At 43.9% G+C, this 20,518-nt stretch overlaps 1 protein-coding gene across 1 annotated transcript in view; it reads right to left on the reverse strand.

Moving 5' to 3' along the window:
* Nucleotides 1-20,518, reverse strand: part of ROS1 (ROS proto-oncogene 1, receptor tyrosine kinase) — a 79,586-nt gene that overhangs the window by 20,978 nt on the left and 38,090 nt on the right. The window contains exons 24-38 of the mRNA XM_064170119.1: nt 19,722-19,924; nt 18,934-19,142; nt 17,821-18,107; nt 15,969-16,145; nt 12,818-13,035; nt 11,425-11,566; nt 8,631-8,860; nt 7,209-7,385; nt 6,051-6,225; nt 5,466-5,583; nt 2,437-2,624; nt 1,727-1,819; nt 883-1,018; nt 339-501; nt 15-79 (exon numbers count right to left, since the gene is read on the reverse strand). Coding sequence (XP_064026189.1) covers nt 15-79; nt 339-501; nt 883-1,018; nt 1,727-1,819; nt 2,437-2,624; nt 5,466-5,583; nt 6,051-6,225; nt 7,209-7,385; nt 8,631-8,860; nt 11,425-11,566; nt 12,818-13,035; nt 15,969-16,145; nt 17,821-18,107; nt 18,934-19,142; nt 19,722-19,924 — 2,581 coding nt within the window. The remainder of the gene's footprint in view (nt 1-14; nt 80-338; nt 502-882; nt 1,019-1,726; nt 1,820-2,436; nt 2,625-5,465; nt 5,584-6,050; nt 6,226-7,208; nt 7,386-8,630; nt 8,861-11,424; nt 11,567-12,817; nt 13,036-15,968; nt 16,146-17,820; nt 18,108-18,933; nt 19,143-19,721; nt 19,925-20,518) is intronic.

Consider the following 20,518-nt stretch of genomic DNA (forward strand, 5'->3'; position numbering starts at 1 on the left):
ACTGCTGTGCCTACCTCATTAAGTGTGCCTCCTTCAAGAATTCGCTCTTCTCGTGGTCTGTTGCGCCTTTCTTCAACGTCTACACAACAGAAAGCATAATGTATAATAACACTTAGGTCACCACTACCATTACCACACAGTGTTTAAGTACAGCAATCTTAGACATGGCCTGAAATACACATCATGTCCCAGCAATCATTATGAGGAGATAGGCTCAGCTAGAAGCACTGCAAGGAAATACTCCAATCTGGCAACACTTGGTTCTGTGGTACAACGTCTGAGCCAAAGCTCTCTGCCCATACCATGCTCTTGCCAGACAAATGCACAGCTGCAGTTACCTTGACTGCTACTTTGGATTCTCCACTTCCATCTGCCAGGATACCTACTGCAGTCCCTTCATACACCTCTCCAAATGCTCCACTTCCCAGCAACTTGTGTAAGTTCAGTTTGTCCCGAGGGAAAGCTGGCAATGATTCAATCTCTGCCTGAGAAGGAAGAGTGCTGCAAAACAGCAATACCAGTCACTTGATCATGAGCCTGAGAATGTTTGAAGTGTTATTCATGTTCTTCCCCAAATCAATCTGGTGTTACTTGTTTCATTAGGTACATTTAAGGGGAGCTCGGGTGAAGTCTGGGTGTTTTGGAAGCTATTGGAAAACATCAGGTCTTCTTCCTTCCCCTTGTGCTTGTGTTTCTTGCCTGTGTGAGTGTGCAGGGTGGGCTAGGAGCAACCCAGGCCAAGATCCATGCCAGAAAGTCAACATGGTAAAATATGCTTCCTAACATTCCTGCCCTGCACCTTGAGGTGTTGGGAGGGAATGAACTGACAAAAACCAGTCCAGGAAGCCCTCTTAGATAATTTCATGCTGCTCAAAGACATACCTTACAGCATAACAGGCATTGGCTAGTCCTACTGTTTCAGCTATCCCTCTGAGTTGAGCTAGTTCTTTATCTTCTTTGATAAACACTATGTGTCCAGGCAAGGCTTGTTTTCTGGATTTCCATCTCTGGTGCCATGCTGGAATAGAAATGCAGACTGTCAGATATTGAATTTGGAGAGTATCCTAACATACAAGCTGAAAGGCTACAGGACTTTGGTGCTCTGTTCATAACCTCCTAGCAACTCACTTAAGCAAGACATTTCCATCTAGCCACTTTTTTTTTCCCATGAAACACAGAGAGCTGCTCCTTGAGCTGAGAAATCAGTCCATCATCCACTTCTGTATGTGGCAAGATAAAAGCCCAAAGGGCTGCTGCTCTAACCCAGGGAGTGGATGAGGAATGAGAGTGCAGGACCACCAGGTGTGGACATCTGCATCTCAGGGTAATCTCTACATCTTTCAGGGACAAAACTTGAAGGGAAAAAGATTGGCCTCTCTGTTGCATAAATGCAGTGTTCAACATGAGAATTATAAGGTGCAGTTTTTTACAAGGATACAGAGGGACATCAGAGTTCCTCCTGCACGCCTGTGCTCTGCTTGCAAGGACTCAACAGCAAGAAATGCTCAAGGATGGAGTGAATTGATATCCTGTCCTTGATGCTGAAAAGATAACAAGTCATCTCTAGAGCCTCTGAGGACAAGCATATACAAATTGCTGCTGCCTCCCATTGTGGGGTCTGTTCAGCACTAGTCTGAACCTGGAGACTGATTATCTCCAGACTTCTGAACTGCCTGTGACTGAGGCCTGGCAAATCAAGGGCATGCAAACAACCTCATCCACATACCAAAACCAAATAGCATGACCACAGTTAAGCCCAACACAACTACTCCAATCGCCACAGCAATGGCAATGATGCTCTCTGGGGAGACAGTAGTATCTGTTAAATAGAAAGGGAAAACTGGTTAATGATTGCATACACAAAGGACATCAGTCCTGTGGAGCTGAGCATATCTGAGAGAACCCTTGGGCTGCCTGTGGTGCAGATGCCTTCCTTTGCATAAAGTTCTCTTGTAGGCTGTATGAAGATGTCTACATTTAATCATACTAATCCTCCTGTCCCAGCTCTTGACCATTCCTATGGTAACAACCTACTATATGCATGCAATAAAGAAAATGTTGAACTCTTGGACCACTCAAGGTGAGATGTTCAAGTCTGATGTTCTGGCTAAGGACAAGAAGGGATCTTCACACTCTTACCCAGTGTGGGAGCTTGCTTTTATTTCAAGAATTACACCATGATGCAAAATGCAGGGGTACAGATACAAACAGGTATGAATGAGCAGAAGCAAATTTCAGACCTACTGTTCCAAGCAAAAGAGCCTGCATGAACACTAGCAGCTGTGGTCACCATATAAATGCCACCATTTATTACCTCTTGGACACATTGCCTGTGCAGCACCATCATCATCATCATAAAATACCAGGTCTCTTTACATAAACTGGCATGATAATTCTCAATAAAAAGTGTGATGAGTAGCAAAGTACAGGACATACCTTCACCCAAAATTATATCCTCGCTTGTGTCACTGTATTCACCAAGTCCCAATGTATTTGCAGCTGCTGCTCTGAACTGGAAAGTTCCTTCTAAGTTCTTGGCCTTCCATGTACAAATACTGGCACAGGAGCCATTGTAAACCACCTCCCACAAGGATTTCACTTTGCTGGTGTTGCCAAGCTGCTTCCTGCAACGGGCACAGCAAATTAGCACAGGTATGTCGCTAATATCCTGAGGACATTTTACTGCTTCCCACTCCCACCCAGCAAACTGAACTTTGCTTGGGTTCCATGGCCTTCGTGACATCTTTCTGCCTGCAAGAAAGCTGAATGTGATAGTGGCTACAGAGCAGAAATTGTACCATGCTGTTTCAGCAATGCCAGGAATCACACATCTTTATCTTGGCATTGGAAATGAAACGCTAGAACATTTTAGACATAGAAAACTCCAGCACTCTTTCACCTGTTTCAGGGTAGACCTCACAGCCAAGATTTCAAAACCTTCTTATTTAGCTTGCAGAGGGAAAGAAAAACAAACAAACAAACAAAAGAAAACAACAAACATTTCATTTTGTGTCTTGTTAGAGGTGTTTTGTTTCCTGGACCTAGGGTAATTCAGTGGCTCTTATGCATCAGGTTTCACAAGCTAAACAGGAAGCAAGTTATTGGCAGTGAAGGCACAATTCTTTAGCTAGCCAGTTTCCCACAGCATCTGCTGACTGCTGGCTGTTATTTCTCCCTTTGCCCACTGATTGATGGCTCACAATAAATTCAGAGCTGATTATTCACCAACCCAAAGAAGACCATGGCGTTAAACTTGGAAGATCATTTAATGTCACACAAGACTGCAATATTTCATGTGAAGTCACCTTCATGAGCAGGTCAATCATTCTGCCAGCACACTTAAATGCAGAAAAGAGGTCATAGAATCCGAGAATCAATCAGGCTGGAAGAGACCTCCAGGATCACCCAATCAGATATTTCTAAACCAGAAAGACATGGGAAAAGCACAGAGTCATGTCTTTGGTGTCTGTGTGGCCCTGCCAGAGCTGGATGAAAACCAGGGGTTGTTTCAAAGGGATGTATAAATGTTTTCTTGAATGCTGTGCAACTGCTCTAATGTTTTTCTACCTGGTGTAAAAGGACCATGAAGCTGAGAGCAAAATTCAGTCATAAACATCAGAATGTGCACATTTAAACTGCAGGAGAAAAGTTTATTCCCTCAATGAGGAAATGAAGGAGAAGCTAGAGCCTGGTGAACACAGTGGCTAGCACGCAGCTTTGATGCAGGACAAGAGACTTTCTTTTCTTTACCCATCCATAGCAAGCAATGGGTGGAAGCTGAGGCACAGGAAGCTCCATGTAAACATGAGGAGGAATTATTTCACTGTGAGGGTGACAGAGCACTGGAACAGGCTGCCCAGGGGAGTTGTGGAGTCTCCCTTTCTGAAGATATTCAAAACCCACCTGGTTGTGTTCCTGTGTGATCTGGTCTAGGTGATCCTGCTTTAGCAGGGGGCTTGGACTGGATGAGCTTTTCAGGTCCCTTCCAGCCCCTGGCATTCTTTGATTCTGTGATTCCACCTCAACACTAGAAGGAACTTCTTTACTGTAAGGGTCCCAGAGCAGTGGAACAGGCTCCCCAGAGAGATTGTGGAGTCTCTTTCCCTGGAGACTTTCAAGGCCTGTGTGGATGCATTCCTCTGTGATCTGTGCTAGATTGTGTGGTCCTGCTCTGGTTGCAGGGTTGGACTTGGTGATCCTATGGAGTCCCTTCCAACCCCTAATATCCTGTGATTCTGTGAAGCCAGGTACAAACTGGCTGTTGGCATATATCAAGATTATTATGGTCTCAAAGAATGCAGGTCAGTGCTGCAATATGCCCACTGATGTGTATAGTATATTACAGCACTGGGAAAATGTGCCTGGGTGAAGACTTCTACAGGTAACACACCCCCAGCTCTACAATGCTGCTACTTCTTACTGTTCATGAGCATAAGATAACTGAGGGAAAAGAAATGACAGATGAGTTTTATAAATGACAGTCTTGAATTCAAACAATGTCATAGGACTATCTCAGCATCACAGAATGTCAGAGGCTGGAAGGGACCTCGAAAGCTCATCCAGTCCAACCCCCTGCTAGAGCAGGATCACCTAGACCAGATCACACAGGAACACATCCAGGTGAGTTTTGAATATCTCCAGAGAGAGACAGACTCCACAACCCCCCTGGGCAGCCTGTTCCAGGGCTCTGTCACCCTCACAGTGAAAAAAAGTCCTCCTCATGTTTATATGAAACTTCCTATGCCTCAGCTTCCACCCAGTGCCCCTTGTCCTGTCACCAGGCATCTCTGAGAAGATCCTGGCTCCAGAGAAGATAGACTCCCCTCATTTTCAAACAGTGTGTTAATTAAGCCTTGCACAGACTGCCTTAAACAAGATGCCTCCAGAGGCATGGTCATAACCTGTCCATTCAGCCCTTCCACTGCCAGGGAAGGAATAAACGTGAGTGGCCTTTCTACAGACACCTCATGATGGTGACAGTTAGGGTCCAGGCAAACTGCAGCTGCTGACAGAGCGATTCAAAAATCATCTTGTTATCCCATTTGGCTGAGGATAACTTAGGAATTTATTTTTTTTCTGGCAACTTTAGAACATCTTTCCATGAGTTTTCTACACTAAGATATGTCTACATATCCTTATCCAAAAAAATACATACCACGTGCCTGTGATTTGAAAATGTACCCAAATCTTCTAATTCACCAACACATAACCAAGGATAAACCTGTACCTCAGGGCTGGGCTGGAAATGTTGTTAGTGGATGTTTTCTTCTATGTTTTCCAGGAGTTTCTAGGAACTGTGGCTATGTAGTTTACCCAAAAAGGAGGTCCCAAGAGAGGAGACAATATTTCACTCTTCTCATCAGAGATATTTCCCTCTTCCCATCAGAACCAGACCAAAAGCCCTGCACACCTGGGTTTGTTCTTAGCTGCTCCCCATTGAAAGAACGTCTGCATGCATCACTTACCTGCTTTCTAAGATGTAGTAGGTCAGGTTGCTTCCATTGTCATCAGCCTTTTCCCACTGTACAGAGTTTTTACTGTCTTCTGCTTCCTTGGGAACTCCTGGCTTGCTGGGAACACCAGCTTGGGCCAACCAGGGAAAGAAACAGAACCCTTTAAATGTATTTACAGCAAAACAAAGAGCTAATGGACACAGAGAAAAATCCAGATGTGCACATGGATGTTCAGACTTACAAAAGGATGGAGAGTCTACATCAGCAATCCCTATGGAGAATGAATCTTTGTCCTTCTCTTCGAGAGGGGCAAATGCCAAACTGTCATTCACACACAGCCCTTCACAAGTAGTTCTGAGCTGGCACAAAGAGGCATTTCAGTTTCCCTCACTGCTTCTTCTGTTGCACTTGAGACTGACTCTCGTTTCTTTCCTCCTATCATTTTTTGCAGCTATGGTACTGTGTTTTTCAAACACAGAGACTGGCTCTTAGTATTAAGAAAATGACCTACTTAAGTTTACAGAATGCTGTGTTTGAATATTCACACCCTGAAAAGGGTCTTAAAATCTTGTTGCCTTGCACGAATTAAGTGCTCACCTGTAGTTTTAAAGCCTACTGAAGAAGAAGTGCTTTTCAGTCCTGTAATGTAAACTACTGTTACTCTTACAAAGTAGCTGGTGGCAGGAAGAGTTCCTGTGAGATTGCAGGTGTGAACAAGACCTGATGAGCATTCAGTGCTTGCAGGAGGGAACCAACCACTCTTTGCTCGCCCCTGGAAAAATAAAACATCATTGTGGCCATCTTTCTTGCTCTGCTGAAAGTACCACACAGTTTTATACTTGGATTGCTTAACTACTTTGCTACCTTTTAATATCAGAGACACCACATGCAAGCCATTTTGGTCAGAGGGCTTTGTCCTTCTAGAAACCAAGGACAAAAAACCTAGGGTTTTTTTTTTCTTTGTTTTCAGGGGACTTACAAGTCTTGGCAGCCACAAAGGACACCAGATTAAGTGACCCCTGTGCACAGCCAAAAGGAGCCTTTCCCTCGCTTATCTCTGTGCAGCTTGTATTTCTGGATCACTGTGGCATGCCTATGAGTTCAACTTGCCATGATGCAACTGAAAGGAGGCAGTTTAATGGCATTTTGCTGTGACATTTTGTATAGGACAGGGAAATGGTTGGTGTAATCCTCATGACTACAATTGTTTATATTAAGCAATCTGTGTGATTCAGTTCCATGATATTTTCTGCATCCTGTGGTCCAGGCAAGGAAATCTGAAGCTTCCATCCATGCTGCTGTCACTGCAGCACTAACTTAGTTCTCCAGTCTGCACTATGGGATCTGTTTTTCTCTCTGGCTTTTTTCCTGAAGTAAGTAGTAGCTGGTATTTAATGCTGAAACCCCTTTTCTTCTCTTTCTTGTGCAGAGATTTGCAGCTACAAGCCAGGCTGGGGGAGGGAAGTGAGGAAAGAGGGAGGGCACTCTACTGAAACAGGAGACCCGGGAGGAATCCTGATGGGGTCATCCAGGATGTCCTTTGACACTATAGAGTATTAAATGTTACAGCTGCACTCTGCCTTGTTCCTGGCAAACACTGTCTCCATCCTGCCCTTCCTGAGCCACCAAGACTGATGTCATTATGCTCAAATTATCCACTGGGTCCTTCATACACATCCTCCATGCTGTCCTTCTCACCAGGACAGAGCGGGTTAAATTTGCTATGACCGAGGGGAAAAAGAGGAGAATTTTTACCGTAGCCAGCTCAAACCAGAAGCTGCTTTCATTGATGTGCAGAGGAGCTCTCCACTGGAGCTGCAAACTGGTATTTCTGGGAACTATGTGGACAGGTGGAGGTGGGGTCTCAAAAGTTCTTTCAATAACAGCAGCACTTGTGGAAAACCAATTCTCATCAGGATGAAAAGCCAGAACCTAGTAAGGAAATGGATGAACTGTGCAGTATCATGCTCCTTGGAGAAGTGGCCTTAGCAACTCAGAGTGTGCTAACAAATAGTCAAGCTTCTACTTGCATTTTTAAGTCATTGCTAGTCCTCCGCCTCCTAAAGATGTTGCTATATTGTTCTAGTTGTGAACTTTGTGGGCACACTTTGTAACATCCTTTCACGTGAAATGTGACTGCTGCAAGACAGAAGCAGTCCACTATTAAATCACTCAGCACTTGTGTCCCTATAGGTGTATCAGATACATCCTGGTTTATTTGGCTAAGAAAATAACATGGGGATTTTTTTGGTACTTGAGAAGTTATTTGTTAACTGACAAAATGGCTAAGGCTGCTCTTAATAGAATATACAGATGGTTGCTCTTTATGGGTGTCTCAGATATGTTATCTTCCTGACAAAAAGCATGCTTGTATCTTTTGGCCATGACCCACTGGCATTGACACAGCCCTGTTTATTGCATTTCATCTGGTCCTTCACAAGAAGGCATCCTCCTTAGGACAGAGGATACCTGTCATTTGACCCTTTCTTAGCACATTGCTTCAAGTAGCAGGGCAACAACAGCAGGGTTGCAGCCAAAACTCCTCTTTGCTCTTGAGATCTGTGGTGTGCTCCCCAAATGGAAGAGATTTCAGTTCTAAGGATTTAATCTGAACAGCTCATGTAGGAATAAACTGTGATGTTTCTCAGTATGGAGACAAACTGAGAGAGTTGAGACCAGTCTGGAGAAGAAAAGAGTCTAAGGAGACCTTATTGTGGTCTTCCAGTACCTTAAGGAGGCCTTCAAGAAAGCTACTGAGGGACAATTTCAGATGTAGAGTAGTGATAGAATGGGGGGAATGGAGCAAAACTAGAAGTGGATAGATTCAGATTGGATGTTAGGAAGAAGTTCTTCATCATGAGGGTGGTGAGAACTGGAACAAGTTGCTCAGGAAGGTGGTGGAAGCCTCATCCCTGGAGGTGATTAAAGCCAGGCTGGATGTGGCTCTGGGCAGCCTGCTCTAGTGTGAGGTGGCCCTGCCCATGGCAGGGGGTTGGAACTAGATGATCCTTGAGGTCCTTTCCATGATTCTGTGATTTTCCTGAACACTAAAGAACTGAGGGGAAATCTAGCAAGTTCTGAACTCAGGTTTTCAAACCACGCATACAGCCTCACAGAAGAGCAGCCTAAATATTTACAGAGTAGTGAACAGACAGATAAAACTCCTTGTAATCATACCATGAATAAATTGCTTGTTCCAGATTGAAGCCCACTGACAGACCAGGCAAGTGTCCCATCTGGAAATTCACTCTTTCTCAAGGGTGTGGCTGGGACAGGAGATAAATTGACAGAGATTTGATAGCGGATGGATTCTAGAGGTCCATTTGGCTTCAGAGGTTCACTCCAAGATATGTTAATGGTGGTGTCAGACAGAGCCACTGTCTGAATGGAGTCAACTGCCTCTGGTACTGAAACAGAAGGAAAACACAATCTCCTTTTAGGAGCAGATCTGACTGGAGGGGTTGTTGTTCTTGTTGTTTGCCTGTTTCATCTTTAAAGAAGTTGAGAAATGTTGTTGGAGAAAGAGGAAAAGGTGATAAGAATATGAATATGATCCATTCACACACTGTGGATGTAAAATTCAAATTCTTGCATACTCAGCCAGTTGCAGATAAGTTAAAAATGTTTTGAAGGACCTTTTTTGGCAGCTCTTTGACTATCCTCCAACGCAAGCAGACAAAAAACCTCAGCCAGCTGTTGCCCTTGCCCTATACCTCTGCACTTATATCACAGAACTCCTGCTCTCTATTAGTTTCCTAATCAGGGTCTCAGAGTGAGTTTGTGATGATATTTACTTGGATATACATTTAAAAACACAAGTATTCAATCATTATTTCAGTTGGAAAGTCTTTTCTTGGACAGAAATGTCTGAAGGAAGGAGAAACAAAACTAAGCATCCCTTGTCATAATTTACAGTTCTGCTCTGAAGTTCATGGTCTGGCTGAGCTGTGCAAGCAAGAAGTTGAGTAGTTGATCCGATGTCCATGCCAGCTGGTTACTCACTAACTGTTCTGGGAAAAATCAAGCTTTTCTTGGAAGCTTTGAGATCACAGATATTGAAGTGGTATATGGCATGTCCCCACTCTGCATGTAAAACAAATTTTCATCTTTAGTTGTCCAGACAGGCAAAAACTTGACAAGTCACTGCACAGTCTGTGTTACCAACACATCACAACCATGGGCACATGTGCTATGATTTATGCCCTAGTAACAAGACAGCAAATCATCTAAAAGAAATGTGCTGAGGCTCAACTAGTGAAGGAGAGAAAAATTCTCATTTTCCCAGCCAAAATATCCATGGAGTAAGAGTGACACTCTGTGGCAGAGCAATGCAGTCATTTTCCCCATCTCTCTGCCTTCTGTTTGCCTTTTTTTTCCCTCTCCATTCATTCCCTCTACCTTGCAGTTGGTCAGAAAGCACAGATTAATCTAAGCTTCTTTCCCTTTGTTACAGAATTGAGGGAAAGAGAGGGAATTCACACAGCTTGGGAGGTGTGAAATAGTGCACGCACTTGGGGAGGCTCTAGCAGCATCTGATTACAATTTCAACTAGCAGTTACATGCATGGAATTGAGAACATAAGTGCCAGGACACATATATATTCTGTTTACAGCTGGCTGGAAGTCTTTCAACAAATTGTGAAGAGCTCTGAGTATTGATACAAACACATGCTAAAAATGCCCAGAGCTTAGGGGCTGGTGTGGTTCTTTGCTTGTCTTCTTTTGGCTGTTGGACTTTTTGGGTCTAAAGGCTTTCTTTCGATCCCGACCTGTTGTTTCGCCCCAACTAGAGGAGCCCGTTCTGAGTTTCGTGTTTCATTTGAACTTGAGACTGAAAAATTCCATCTCAGTGGAGCAATCCAGTCTCCCATTTCATATGCTATCTTTATGTTTCACCACTGAAAGGGTGCACATTGCTGCAGGGTGGCTCACTTCGCCCCACGAAGAAGCAACGGTGTGAATTCCGGCCGCATCCCAGTAGTATTCAATCCTATTCAAGCAGTGTGTCATGCAAATCTTGGATTCCCATGCAAAGAATTGAGATCTCCTAATTAAAAGGCTTTTCTTATTTATTTTTACCATAAACTCCTTAGGAATATATTTACCATAATCTACATGTGAGATCCTGTTTGCTTGATGTTGCCAATGCTAAGAGAGGGGGGAAAATATAGCATGGTTGGAAAAGAGCTTCCTATGAACAGCATGTCTGGATCCCAAAGGAAGAGTGGCAGTGTGCCTGCACCCCTTGTTCCACCTCCACTTGGAAGATTTGAAAGAGGTTCATCCTAAGCAGAGATTTTCGTAAGGAGGGAAATCTGACATGTGTGTGAGAGGAGCCACCAAGAGCTCACAGGTGGTTGTCTCCTGCGGGCTGTGGTGGCAAAAAAAAGGCATTACTTGTTTAAAGAAACCAGAGTGCATTCCTAAGAGAAGAAGAAAGGGAATCAGGAGATGCTGAGACATGCAAGAAAAACACAAAGGTGGCTGCACTTATTTCAGTTCCAGTTGCTTTAACACCTTCAGAAGCCAAGCAGAGGTAAAGACAGAAGATGAAACCTCTGCACTCTGCTGTGATGTCCTAGCTGGATGTCACAGGAGTGTCTACACAGCTGCACATCTGCAACCAGCCCTGCTGCAGGTGGGTTAAGTGAGCTAATGCCCAAAGACCAGGTGCTACTGTGCCTCTCAATTTGAGTCTTTCCTCCTCTCTCTGAGAACAAATGGTCCAGCTCTGCAGGACAAGAACCAGGCAGGAGAACTAATGAAGATACCTTTTAAAGATCTACACAGGTAACACTTTAAGGAGAAAATGACTCTCTATTTGTCAGTAAGTTTCTCACTTTGTATTTGTCTGTAAATTTGTCCCTAAGTTTGCAGCACAAACTTACAGACACCTTCCTTTAACTTGTATGAGAATTCTGTGCAAAAGCAGGGCACATTTAAAAAGGGGCAGAATAAAATGTGAACCAAACCTCCATACAGAGTTGTGCCAATTGTCTCTTCTCCTGTAGGCAGCACTTCCTCTTCTGAATAGTAGTTTTTTACTGCCAGTCGTATCGAGTAGCTTGAAAATGGCTGTAGGTTGTCTATGGTGGCTGTAGGATCCTGAAATTCCTGTAATTTGAAGTCAGGTAATAAATGTAGCCTTAAAAAAGATAATCAAATGTCAGCTGTCAGTGAAAATGAGAGTTTAAAATGAATACAATAGTGGGGTTTGTGTTCTAGGACATTCTAGTGTTTAGAAATACCATTCAAGTGATAGCTTGGGCAATAGACCACTACTAAAACCACTCTAAAAGTTAGAAGACTGATAGTTTGGGTAATAGATCACTACAGAAAATGCATATCAAGAAACAAGCTGAGTTGTAGGTAACATGGTTGCAATGCCACAGTTTTCAGTGGCTGATACTTCAATAGGAAATGGCAAAGTCCATAACAGAAGAAATTCACACAGGCAAGCACAACTATCAGAAGACATGAAGGCAAGGCATATGGTTGCTGGGCAGTCTCAAGAGTTATTTAAACAGATCAATATCAACCACAGCTGCTCTTTGGACAAGTAGAAACTGAAGACTTGTTTCAAGAGGATTTTAGCCAAGCTATGTTATGAAGTAGAAAAGCACAAAGGAAAGGTAAGGAATCTACTGCTGAACAAATCACAGGCTCACAGGATGTTAGGGGCTGGAAGGGAACCAAGGAGATCATTGAGTCCAATCCCCCTGCTAGAGCAGGACCACACAATCTAGCTCAGATCACACAGGAACACATCCAGACAGGCCTTGAAAGTCTCTAGAGAAGGAGACTCTGCAACTTCTCTGGGGAGCCTGTGCCAGTGCTCTGTGACCCTTACAGTAAAGAAGTTCCTCCTTGTTTTGAGGTGGAACCTCCTGTGTTGCAGCTTTCATCCATTGCTTCTTGTCTTATCCCAGGCAGCAGTGAGCAGAGCCTCTGTCCCCCTCTCTCCTGACCCCCAGCTCTCAGATATTTATAGATATTTATTGAATCCCCTTTCAGTCTTCCCTTCTAAAGACTAAACATCCCCAGGTCCCTCAGCCTCTCCTCATCAGGCATTGCTCCTGTCCCCTAATCATCCTTATAGCCCTCCACTGGACCCTCTCCAGCAGATCCCTGTCCCTCTTAAACTGGGGAGCCCAAAACTGAACATAGTATTCAAGTTGAGGTCTCCCCAGGGCAGAGTAGAGGGGGAGGAGAACCTCCCTTGATCTGCCAAACAGAAGACCAAACAGAAAGGAGGTACAGAAGTGGGAAAACTCTGACCCAGAAAATTAAGGGATGGTTTACAAAATGGCTAGAAGTGATACCACATTCCCTGTTTATGTATGATTCATTCCAAAATAGCCATACCAATTCTTTTTGGGGTTGATCAGATAAACAGTAGCTTGAGTTCCTGCAGTCACTCATCATTTGCCTGAGGAATACCAGATAGGTTGGCGTAGGCTGCGATATGCCAGGGCATAGCTGCTCTGGTGTGACAGGTGGCAATCTTATTGTGAAACTGGTGTTTGTTGTGCCAAGGATAGTAGGTTTCTCAATGATTGGCAGTAGAGTCAGGCATCTTTTATCTAGGGAAGACATACAAAATTAAAAAAAACAATCTGTTGGACCAGTCCAAACCTGCAAGGGACTCTACCACCACTCCTATGAGCAAGCATAACCACAAAATACTCTCTCTGAGTTCACCAACAGAAACAAGAAATCCCACCTGAATGTGCAGTGTTTGATTACTTTCATGGGCACAAAATCAGTGGCCATCAAAGTAAAGCCTCACTTATCTTTTATAAGATGCAGATTTCCTAAACTGCTAAGCAGTTGAAGTTCTTCTCTAAGTACCTAAATACCTTGGCAATCTAGATGGTCGTTGCTCTGCCCTCAAGGGCAGTACCCACTCATGAGTCCAGATCTGTTTGTCACAGAGCAGGCAGATATGCAGAGCAGAAAGCATCTTTCTTTATCACAGTATCACAGTATCACCAAGGTTGGAAGAGACCTCATAGATCATCAAGTCCAACCCTTTACCACAGAGCTCAAGGCCAGACCATGGCACCAAGTGCCACGTCCAATCCTGCCTTGAACAGCTCCAGGGACGGCGACTCCACCACCTCCCCGGGCAGCCCATTCCAGTGTCCAATGACTCTCTCAGTGAAGAACTTTCTCCTCACCTCCAGCCTAAATTTCCCCTGGTGCAGCCTGAGGCTGTGTCCTCTTGTTCTGGTGCTGGCCACCTGAGAGAAGAGAGCAACCTCCTCCTGGCCACAGCCACCCCTCAGGTAGTTGTAGACAGCAATAAGATCATCCCTGAGCCTCCTCCTCTCCAGGCCAAACATGAAGTATTATCTCCCCGTTCTTCCAAACAGCTTTTTGTGTGTGAGGTTCATAGTAACAACAGGGAAAGGGCAGGTAAATTTTAAGAGGAGGAAAGGAGTCTCTAGGGAGAAAACAATAGAAGACTACTCTCTGGCAGTAAGCAGAAAGCAACAAAAGAAAATCCCTCATCACTTGGTGTGCTTCTAAAAGCTAATTAAAAATATATTAAGTGCACTTGCCGCCAAGAAGAAAAAGATTAAAGTAGATGTGTGGTGAAGATGGTACAAGGACAAAGGTTTGCCCTTAGGTCAGAACGACTGACCTCATTGTCAGATCTTTTCTCCTCAAATGAGTAACACTGTCGTTCCTACCAAAGTCAGGTCCAGGCATATATTGTCAGGAGAATAAAGAAGTCTGTTTAACAGAAATAAATGCAAGGTTGCATCTTTGTCAGTGTTACAGTTACCAAGAGTAGTAAAACTCCCGTGGGAAAAGCCCCAGAAGAAATAAAGGATTGAGTCATTTCCAGAGTTAGATTTTCTGTCAGGCACTTCCACAGCAATGTGTTTACCCTGACAAGAAAATCCTTCCCTGCACATTCAGTGCCCTTTCTCCTAACCTTGAAGAGAAGTCATTCTCTCACAGAATCTGAGACAGGACAATCATTTTGACTGAGTACTTCTGATGTGTTAAATGATCAACTGACATCACATCTCTGGATGGCAATGGAAAGGTTAGAATGAGAGAAAACTCCAGCAGTGCTCCTTGCTCACATCACTAAGGCAATAAAAAGCATGTCAGTGAACCCAGCTGGTCTTTGCAAACACCACTTATTCACATATAGACCATTTGCTCTTGGTACTGAGAAAGAGAATATTTTAGTTCTTTTAGTAACTTCATTTACTTTTCACCCAAATATGTAAGTAAGAAGAGCTCTGTGGAGATGTCTGGGTAGAAATAATCCCTTTGGACTGAAATTTCCCTTTCTGCACCAGCTAAGCCTGAGGCTTTTTTCAGGAAACCCCATCCCTGGGGAGGGGGATTGGTACATTCTGTACTGGGGCCAAGACAGGTTCCTGCACCAGTGCCAAGCCCACATAGACCTCATGGAAACAAACTTGTGCAGAGTGATGGTAAGAATAGCCTGGGCACTGGTCAAAGCAGCTGCAGGCAGGAGTAACTCTTCCAGCTACTCAAAACACATGAAATTCTTTCATTTCAGAGAAGACCACCCTAGTAAAATATTCTCTTGCCCATTTGTCCAATTTTAATGCAAAACTGAAGTTAGAGCATTATTTAGTGTATGTTCATGATGCTAGTAGCTGTTCTAAACCTCTGCATTCACAAAGACTATCTGCATAGGTGCCATGAACCTTAACTTTCTAGCAAAGCCCATTTTTGTGTCTTTCATCATCATTCTACAGCAGTTTGTTTCAAATATTAGGAGATGTGAGCAAAGCCTCTGTCTCCTATCATGTAAGCTGCAACTGCCTCTCAGGTACACTTTAATAAGCAGAGTTCTTATCTCTGTCTTTGAAAGGACAGAGTTCTTTCTTGCCAGCAATCACAGAATTTCTTAGATTGGAAAAGCCCTTCAAGACCCTCGAGTCAAATCATTAGTTTCACACTGCCAAGTCCCTGACTAAACCAAAGCCCTCAGCACAACATCTAATCACTATGAATCGCTATGGTTGGAAAGGACCACAAGGATCATCCAGTCCAAGCATCCTTCACCACTAGACCATAGCCTCAAGTGCCACATCCACTCTTTTCTTAAACAATGCACATTTGTGGACAGAGCCAGAAATCTCTATCATAATATGGATCATCCTTAAACTCTTGCTACAGTGCTTTGTGGGCAGCTTTGCTCTTTTCTGTGCCTTAATGGGCACCACTTTTTCTTATTCCCCAGGTTTAGCACAACTTTGAAGACAAGGCATAGTTTGATGTTAACTTTTGAGGCATTGAAACCCAGGTAGTATCTGTCATCACAACCTCACATGTGGTCCAACACAGGGCCAGACCTTTGAGTCAGCCTCTCAAAAATGTACAAAGTGAGTTGTTTCCCTCCAGAAGGCAGCCGAATCTGTAAAGCATGCCTGGCATAAACACATAGAGCAGGAGCTGCAGGTCAAAGCCATGCCTTGAAATTAATGTGTTACATGTACAAACCAACCCAGACCCCCTCTACCTGGATATAGTTGTGCTGCTGAGCTGTAGGCTAAGACTTTTAGTTCATTCTTTGCTGTCTTGTGAAGGAAGTATCTTGTGCTTTCTTTATTCCATAGCCAGATTTCAGCACATTCTTTTGTTTCAGTGCTCCAGTAAATAAATTCCTTGTCCACAGTCAGGCTGACAATTTTCATACCTGTAGGGAAATATTTCATGGTCAAACTTCAGAATAACCCCCTGAGCAGACAGTTTTAAAGGAGAAAATATTGTATAGCTCAGCTTCAGCTTAAGCCCTGAGCAGCAGACAATCACAGAAGCACAGAAACATCCAGGTTGGAAAAGACCTTCAGGATCAGCAAGTCCAACCCATATCTCTATTCTACCAGATTCACCCTAAACCATATCCCCAAGCACCACATCCAAACAATCTTTAAACACATGCAGGGTTGGTGACTCCACCACCTCACTGAGCAGCTCATTCCAGTGGCTGACCACTTTTGTTGGCAAAAAAAAGTCCCCAGGAGCAGATGGATGCTTGTATTCACAGCGAGGATATATGGGTGAGCATCTTGGTCACACTGTATTTCCAAAGACCTCTTTTGGAAAAGAAATCTCTGGTGTTTGCCAGTAGGTCCCCAGAAGCTGAGGCACTTCATTATTTTTCAGGTTTACAAGTCTAGATTCAAAGGCTTTTAATTATCCATAATTAGGAGAACTGCAATTCAATTAACGGAAAGCAGAAGCAAAACACAAGAGCAAGAGTTGTCTACAGAGACTTTCACCACCATTCCAAGATGAAAACTACAGTGCTCTGCCATCTGCTGGGAATAACTAAGGCAACTCACAGAATCACAGAACATTAGAGGTTGGAAGGGACCTACAGAGGTCATCGAGTCCAACTCCCCTGCCAAGGCAGGGTCATCTAGGGCAGTTTGCACAGGAATGCATCCAGGCAGGTTTGGAAAGTCTCCAGAGAAGGAGGCTGCACAACCTCTCTGGGCAGCCTGTTCCAGTGCTCTGTCACCCCCACTGTAAAGAAGTTTCTCCTCATATTGAGGTGAAGCCTTCTTTGTTCCAGTTTGTGTCCATTGCTCCTTGTCTTACCAGTGCTCCTCCAGAAGGGAGCTGAAAACCAGGCAGCCAAGACTGAGTGCTAGCATTACAAGTGCAAGATATTGCTGTCTACAACTACCTGAGGGGTGATTGTGGCCAGGAGGAGGTTGCTCTCTTCTCTCAGGTGGCCAGCACCAGAACGAGAGGACACAGCCTCAGGCTGCACCAGGGGAAATTTAGGCTGGAGGTGAGGAGAAAGTTCTTCACTGAGAGAGTCAGTGGACACTGCCATGGTCTAGCCTTGAGCTCTGTGGTAAAGGGTTGGACTTGATCTGTGAGGTCTCTTCCAGCCCTGATGATACTGTGATACTGTGATAGATGTCATACAAGAACCTGCTTTGCATCAAGTACCCTCCTCACATCCTGAAGTCTTCAATATCCCTGTCAGGCATAATTTCAGGCAGTATTGTATTTTTCCCTTGAGATAAACTGTTACAGATGCATCAAATATGAAATAGTACAATAGTGTGAAACTTGTTGACAAGTAGCTTTTGAGGCTGCAGCATCTTCATTTGACTTACATCTTACTAGAATACATACTTACATCAGTAAAAATCCTCACACTCCTCTTTCTCCTAGTTTGTATCAACAGGGTACACAACTGCAATCAGGGAACACAAACATTTTGCTCATCCTGTCTATGGATGAATCAATTCTGTAATGAAGGTGCTTCATGAAGGCTGTTTTGCTGAAATTAAGGTTGTTTGAAGTAAGAAAGAGCAAGAATCACAAACTACCTAGAAATAGAACACTCAGACCTTGAAAACTTGGTATTTTGATCATTTGCCAGCAGTGGCAACCATCCACATCTGAGGCCCATATTTCATTTCTTCCCCTGACAAAGAGTAGCTGAGGATTCTTGGAGTCAGACACATCCATACTCATAGGTCTTCCGAGCTCCTCTTCTGCCACTCTGCAGGTGCAGGAGTTCTTCATTTGTTCCTTTACTGACACATATCCCAAAATGTGGTGCACAGAGTCATTCACAACATCATAGTAGAGCATGTGGTTGCCATAATCAACCTCTTCCATCCAGTACAAGCGGCTGCCAAATAAAACACAGTGCTTACAGTAGAGCAACTTCAGTCTGAGCAATCCTCAGTCAGTTACAGCAGCCCTGGAAGTGGCTATAGTAATGAAACTCCCAAATATGAAAGAGAAATAAACTTGAGAGGGATTGCAGGTGTTTAAAGGACATTTTCAAACCAAAAGTCACAATAGCTGGCTAGTCTGGGTAAAAGAGTTGCTGTAGAAAACTATTATCTGGTGCTGGCTTCCATTTATATCACTTAAATAGAAGAATCAGCCAGTCTTTAATGATCATTGGAAATGTTTCCTCAGGCACAAGTTATCTTTTTGAAATTAGGGGTGTGCAAGCCCAACTGGCAATAAAAAAGAGCAACTGCATTCAGCAATTTCTGGCATTTACAAATGCAAGTCTCATGTATTAGAAGATGTTTCTCGTCCTTCAGTTAGATTAAACAAATGTTTCAAATATACTTTGTAAAGTTATTAATAATTATAGAATCAAGCAGGTTGGAAGAGACCTCCAAGATCATCCAGTCCAACCTAGCACCCAGCCCTACCCAATCAACCAGACCATGGCACTAAGTGCCTCAGCCAGGCTTTGTTTGAACACCTCCAGTGACAGCAACTCCACCACCTCCCTGGGCAGCCCATTCCAATGCCAGTCACTTTCTCTGTGAAGAACTTCCTCCTAACATGCAGCTTAGACCTCCCCTGGCACAAGTTGAGGTTGGAAGAGACCTCCAAAGCTCATCCAGTCCAATCTATCACCCAGCCCTGTCCAAACAACTAGCCCATGGCACTATGTGCCTCATCCAGGCTTTCCTTGAAGGTCTCTGCCTTACCTTAAGAAAGGATAGTAGAACAGAGATGATACAGTTGAATTTTTACCCAGCTGTATGTTCATGGCTTTTAGAGATTTTGGCTTGAGCTGAAGATCAATAACAAATATTTGAGTTCCATTCTGTAGTGTTTTCAAGGCAACAAAGAGATGTCTTGCAATCCAGTCAGCTGTGATGGCTGTGGCATTGTGAAGATGTGGGTCTCTAAAAAGCTGAAGAAGGCAAAAAAGGAAAGCATTACCTCATCCAACCTAACCTCAAACACCTCCATGGAGGGGGGGGGCATCCACAGCATCCCTGGGGAACCTGTGCCAGTGTCCCACCACCCTCACTTGAAAGAGTTTCTTAATACCCACTCTAAATCTCCCCTCCTCAAGCTTCAATCCATTCCTTCTTGTCCTACCACTACATGCCCTTGTAAAAAGTCCCATTCCAGCATTCTTGTAGCCCTTTTCAGGTAATGTAAGGCTGCTCTAAGCACTCCCTGGAGCCTTCTTCTCTCCAGACTGAACAGCCCCAGCTCTCTCAGCCTGACCTCACAGGTGAGGTCCTCCAGCCCTCTGATAAACTTCATGGCCCTCCTTTGGACCCATTCCAGCAGCTCCATGTCCCTCTTACTCTGGGAGCATCAGAAGTGGATGCAGTACTCCAGGTGGGTTGCTGCAGTCTGGATGTGGTCTTGGTGGTGCAGCTTTGACCTCTTTGAAAACATCATTAACCCCAAAATAGCACCAATAACAGCCACATCGTTTCCTAAATTCTCTCAAGCATGGGAATGAACAAAGGAATACCTGAGACTCTGAAGGAACTTGTGTATTCTGAACCAAAAGAGAATCTTCTACCACATAGTACACTGTGTCATCATCAGCAGTGTAACAGATGTCCTTGATGTTTGCCTCAGCTGAATGCTGCCACGCGGTACGATTACTGTCTATGTCAGTGAGAAAGAACTTTTCAGCAGTAAGAGTTAGAAGAGCTGGGACAGGGAAAAGATCTGGAAAGGAAAAGGGCACAGCAGAATTAAAAAATACAGTTAAAGGGAGGGGGGAATCAAACCACATTGTGGACAATAGCAGTCTTCCATAAGGAAAGCAAGTACAAGAGAAAACTAAACCATGGCCCAGCACAAATAGTATTTAGTCCTCTCCATCATTTCTTGTCATGAATTATCAGAGAATCTGTCACAGCTGATAAAGAAAATAATGAGCTGCCTTCTTGTCACCACATGCAGGCTCCTAAGATTTTTCAGTGGCATTGTGGGTGCTTGCCTAGTAAATTTAAGTCTAGTCAAAACAGATTCGCTCACTTCAGTACCCTTAGCAACCCATCTGCAAAGAGCTTGTGATCCCTAATAGATCTCGAACTCTCCTGGTCACTTTTCACAGCCCAGTAAGAAATGTGATCTCCAGCAAAACCTTCTGCTCCATACTACCCCAGGGTTATCTATAAAAGTTAATTTAGCACAGTTTTGAGGAAAGATTGGCATTCCTGATGTTTAGCCTAATGATGATAGATCATTCCCTGTCAGAAACTGCAACGGTTTCCTCTGTGGTGTCTACTGTAGGGTGGAACAAACATCCTACAAAGT

Source organism: Pogoniulus pusillus, chromosome 33 (assembly GCF_015220805.1).
Source record: "Pogoniulus pusillus isolate bPogPus1 chromosome 33, bPogPus1.pri, whole genome shotgun sequence".
Classification (NCBI taxonomy): Eukaryota; Metazoa; Chordata; class Aves; order Piciformes; family Lybiidae; genus Pogoniulus; species Pogoniulus pusillus.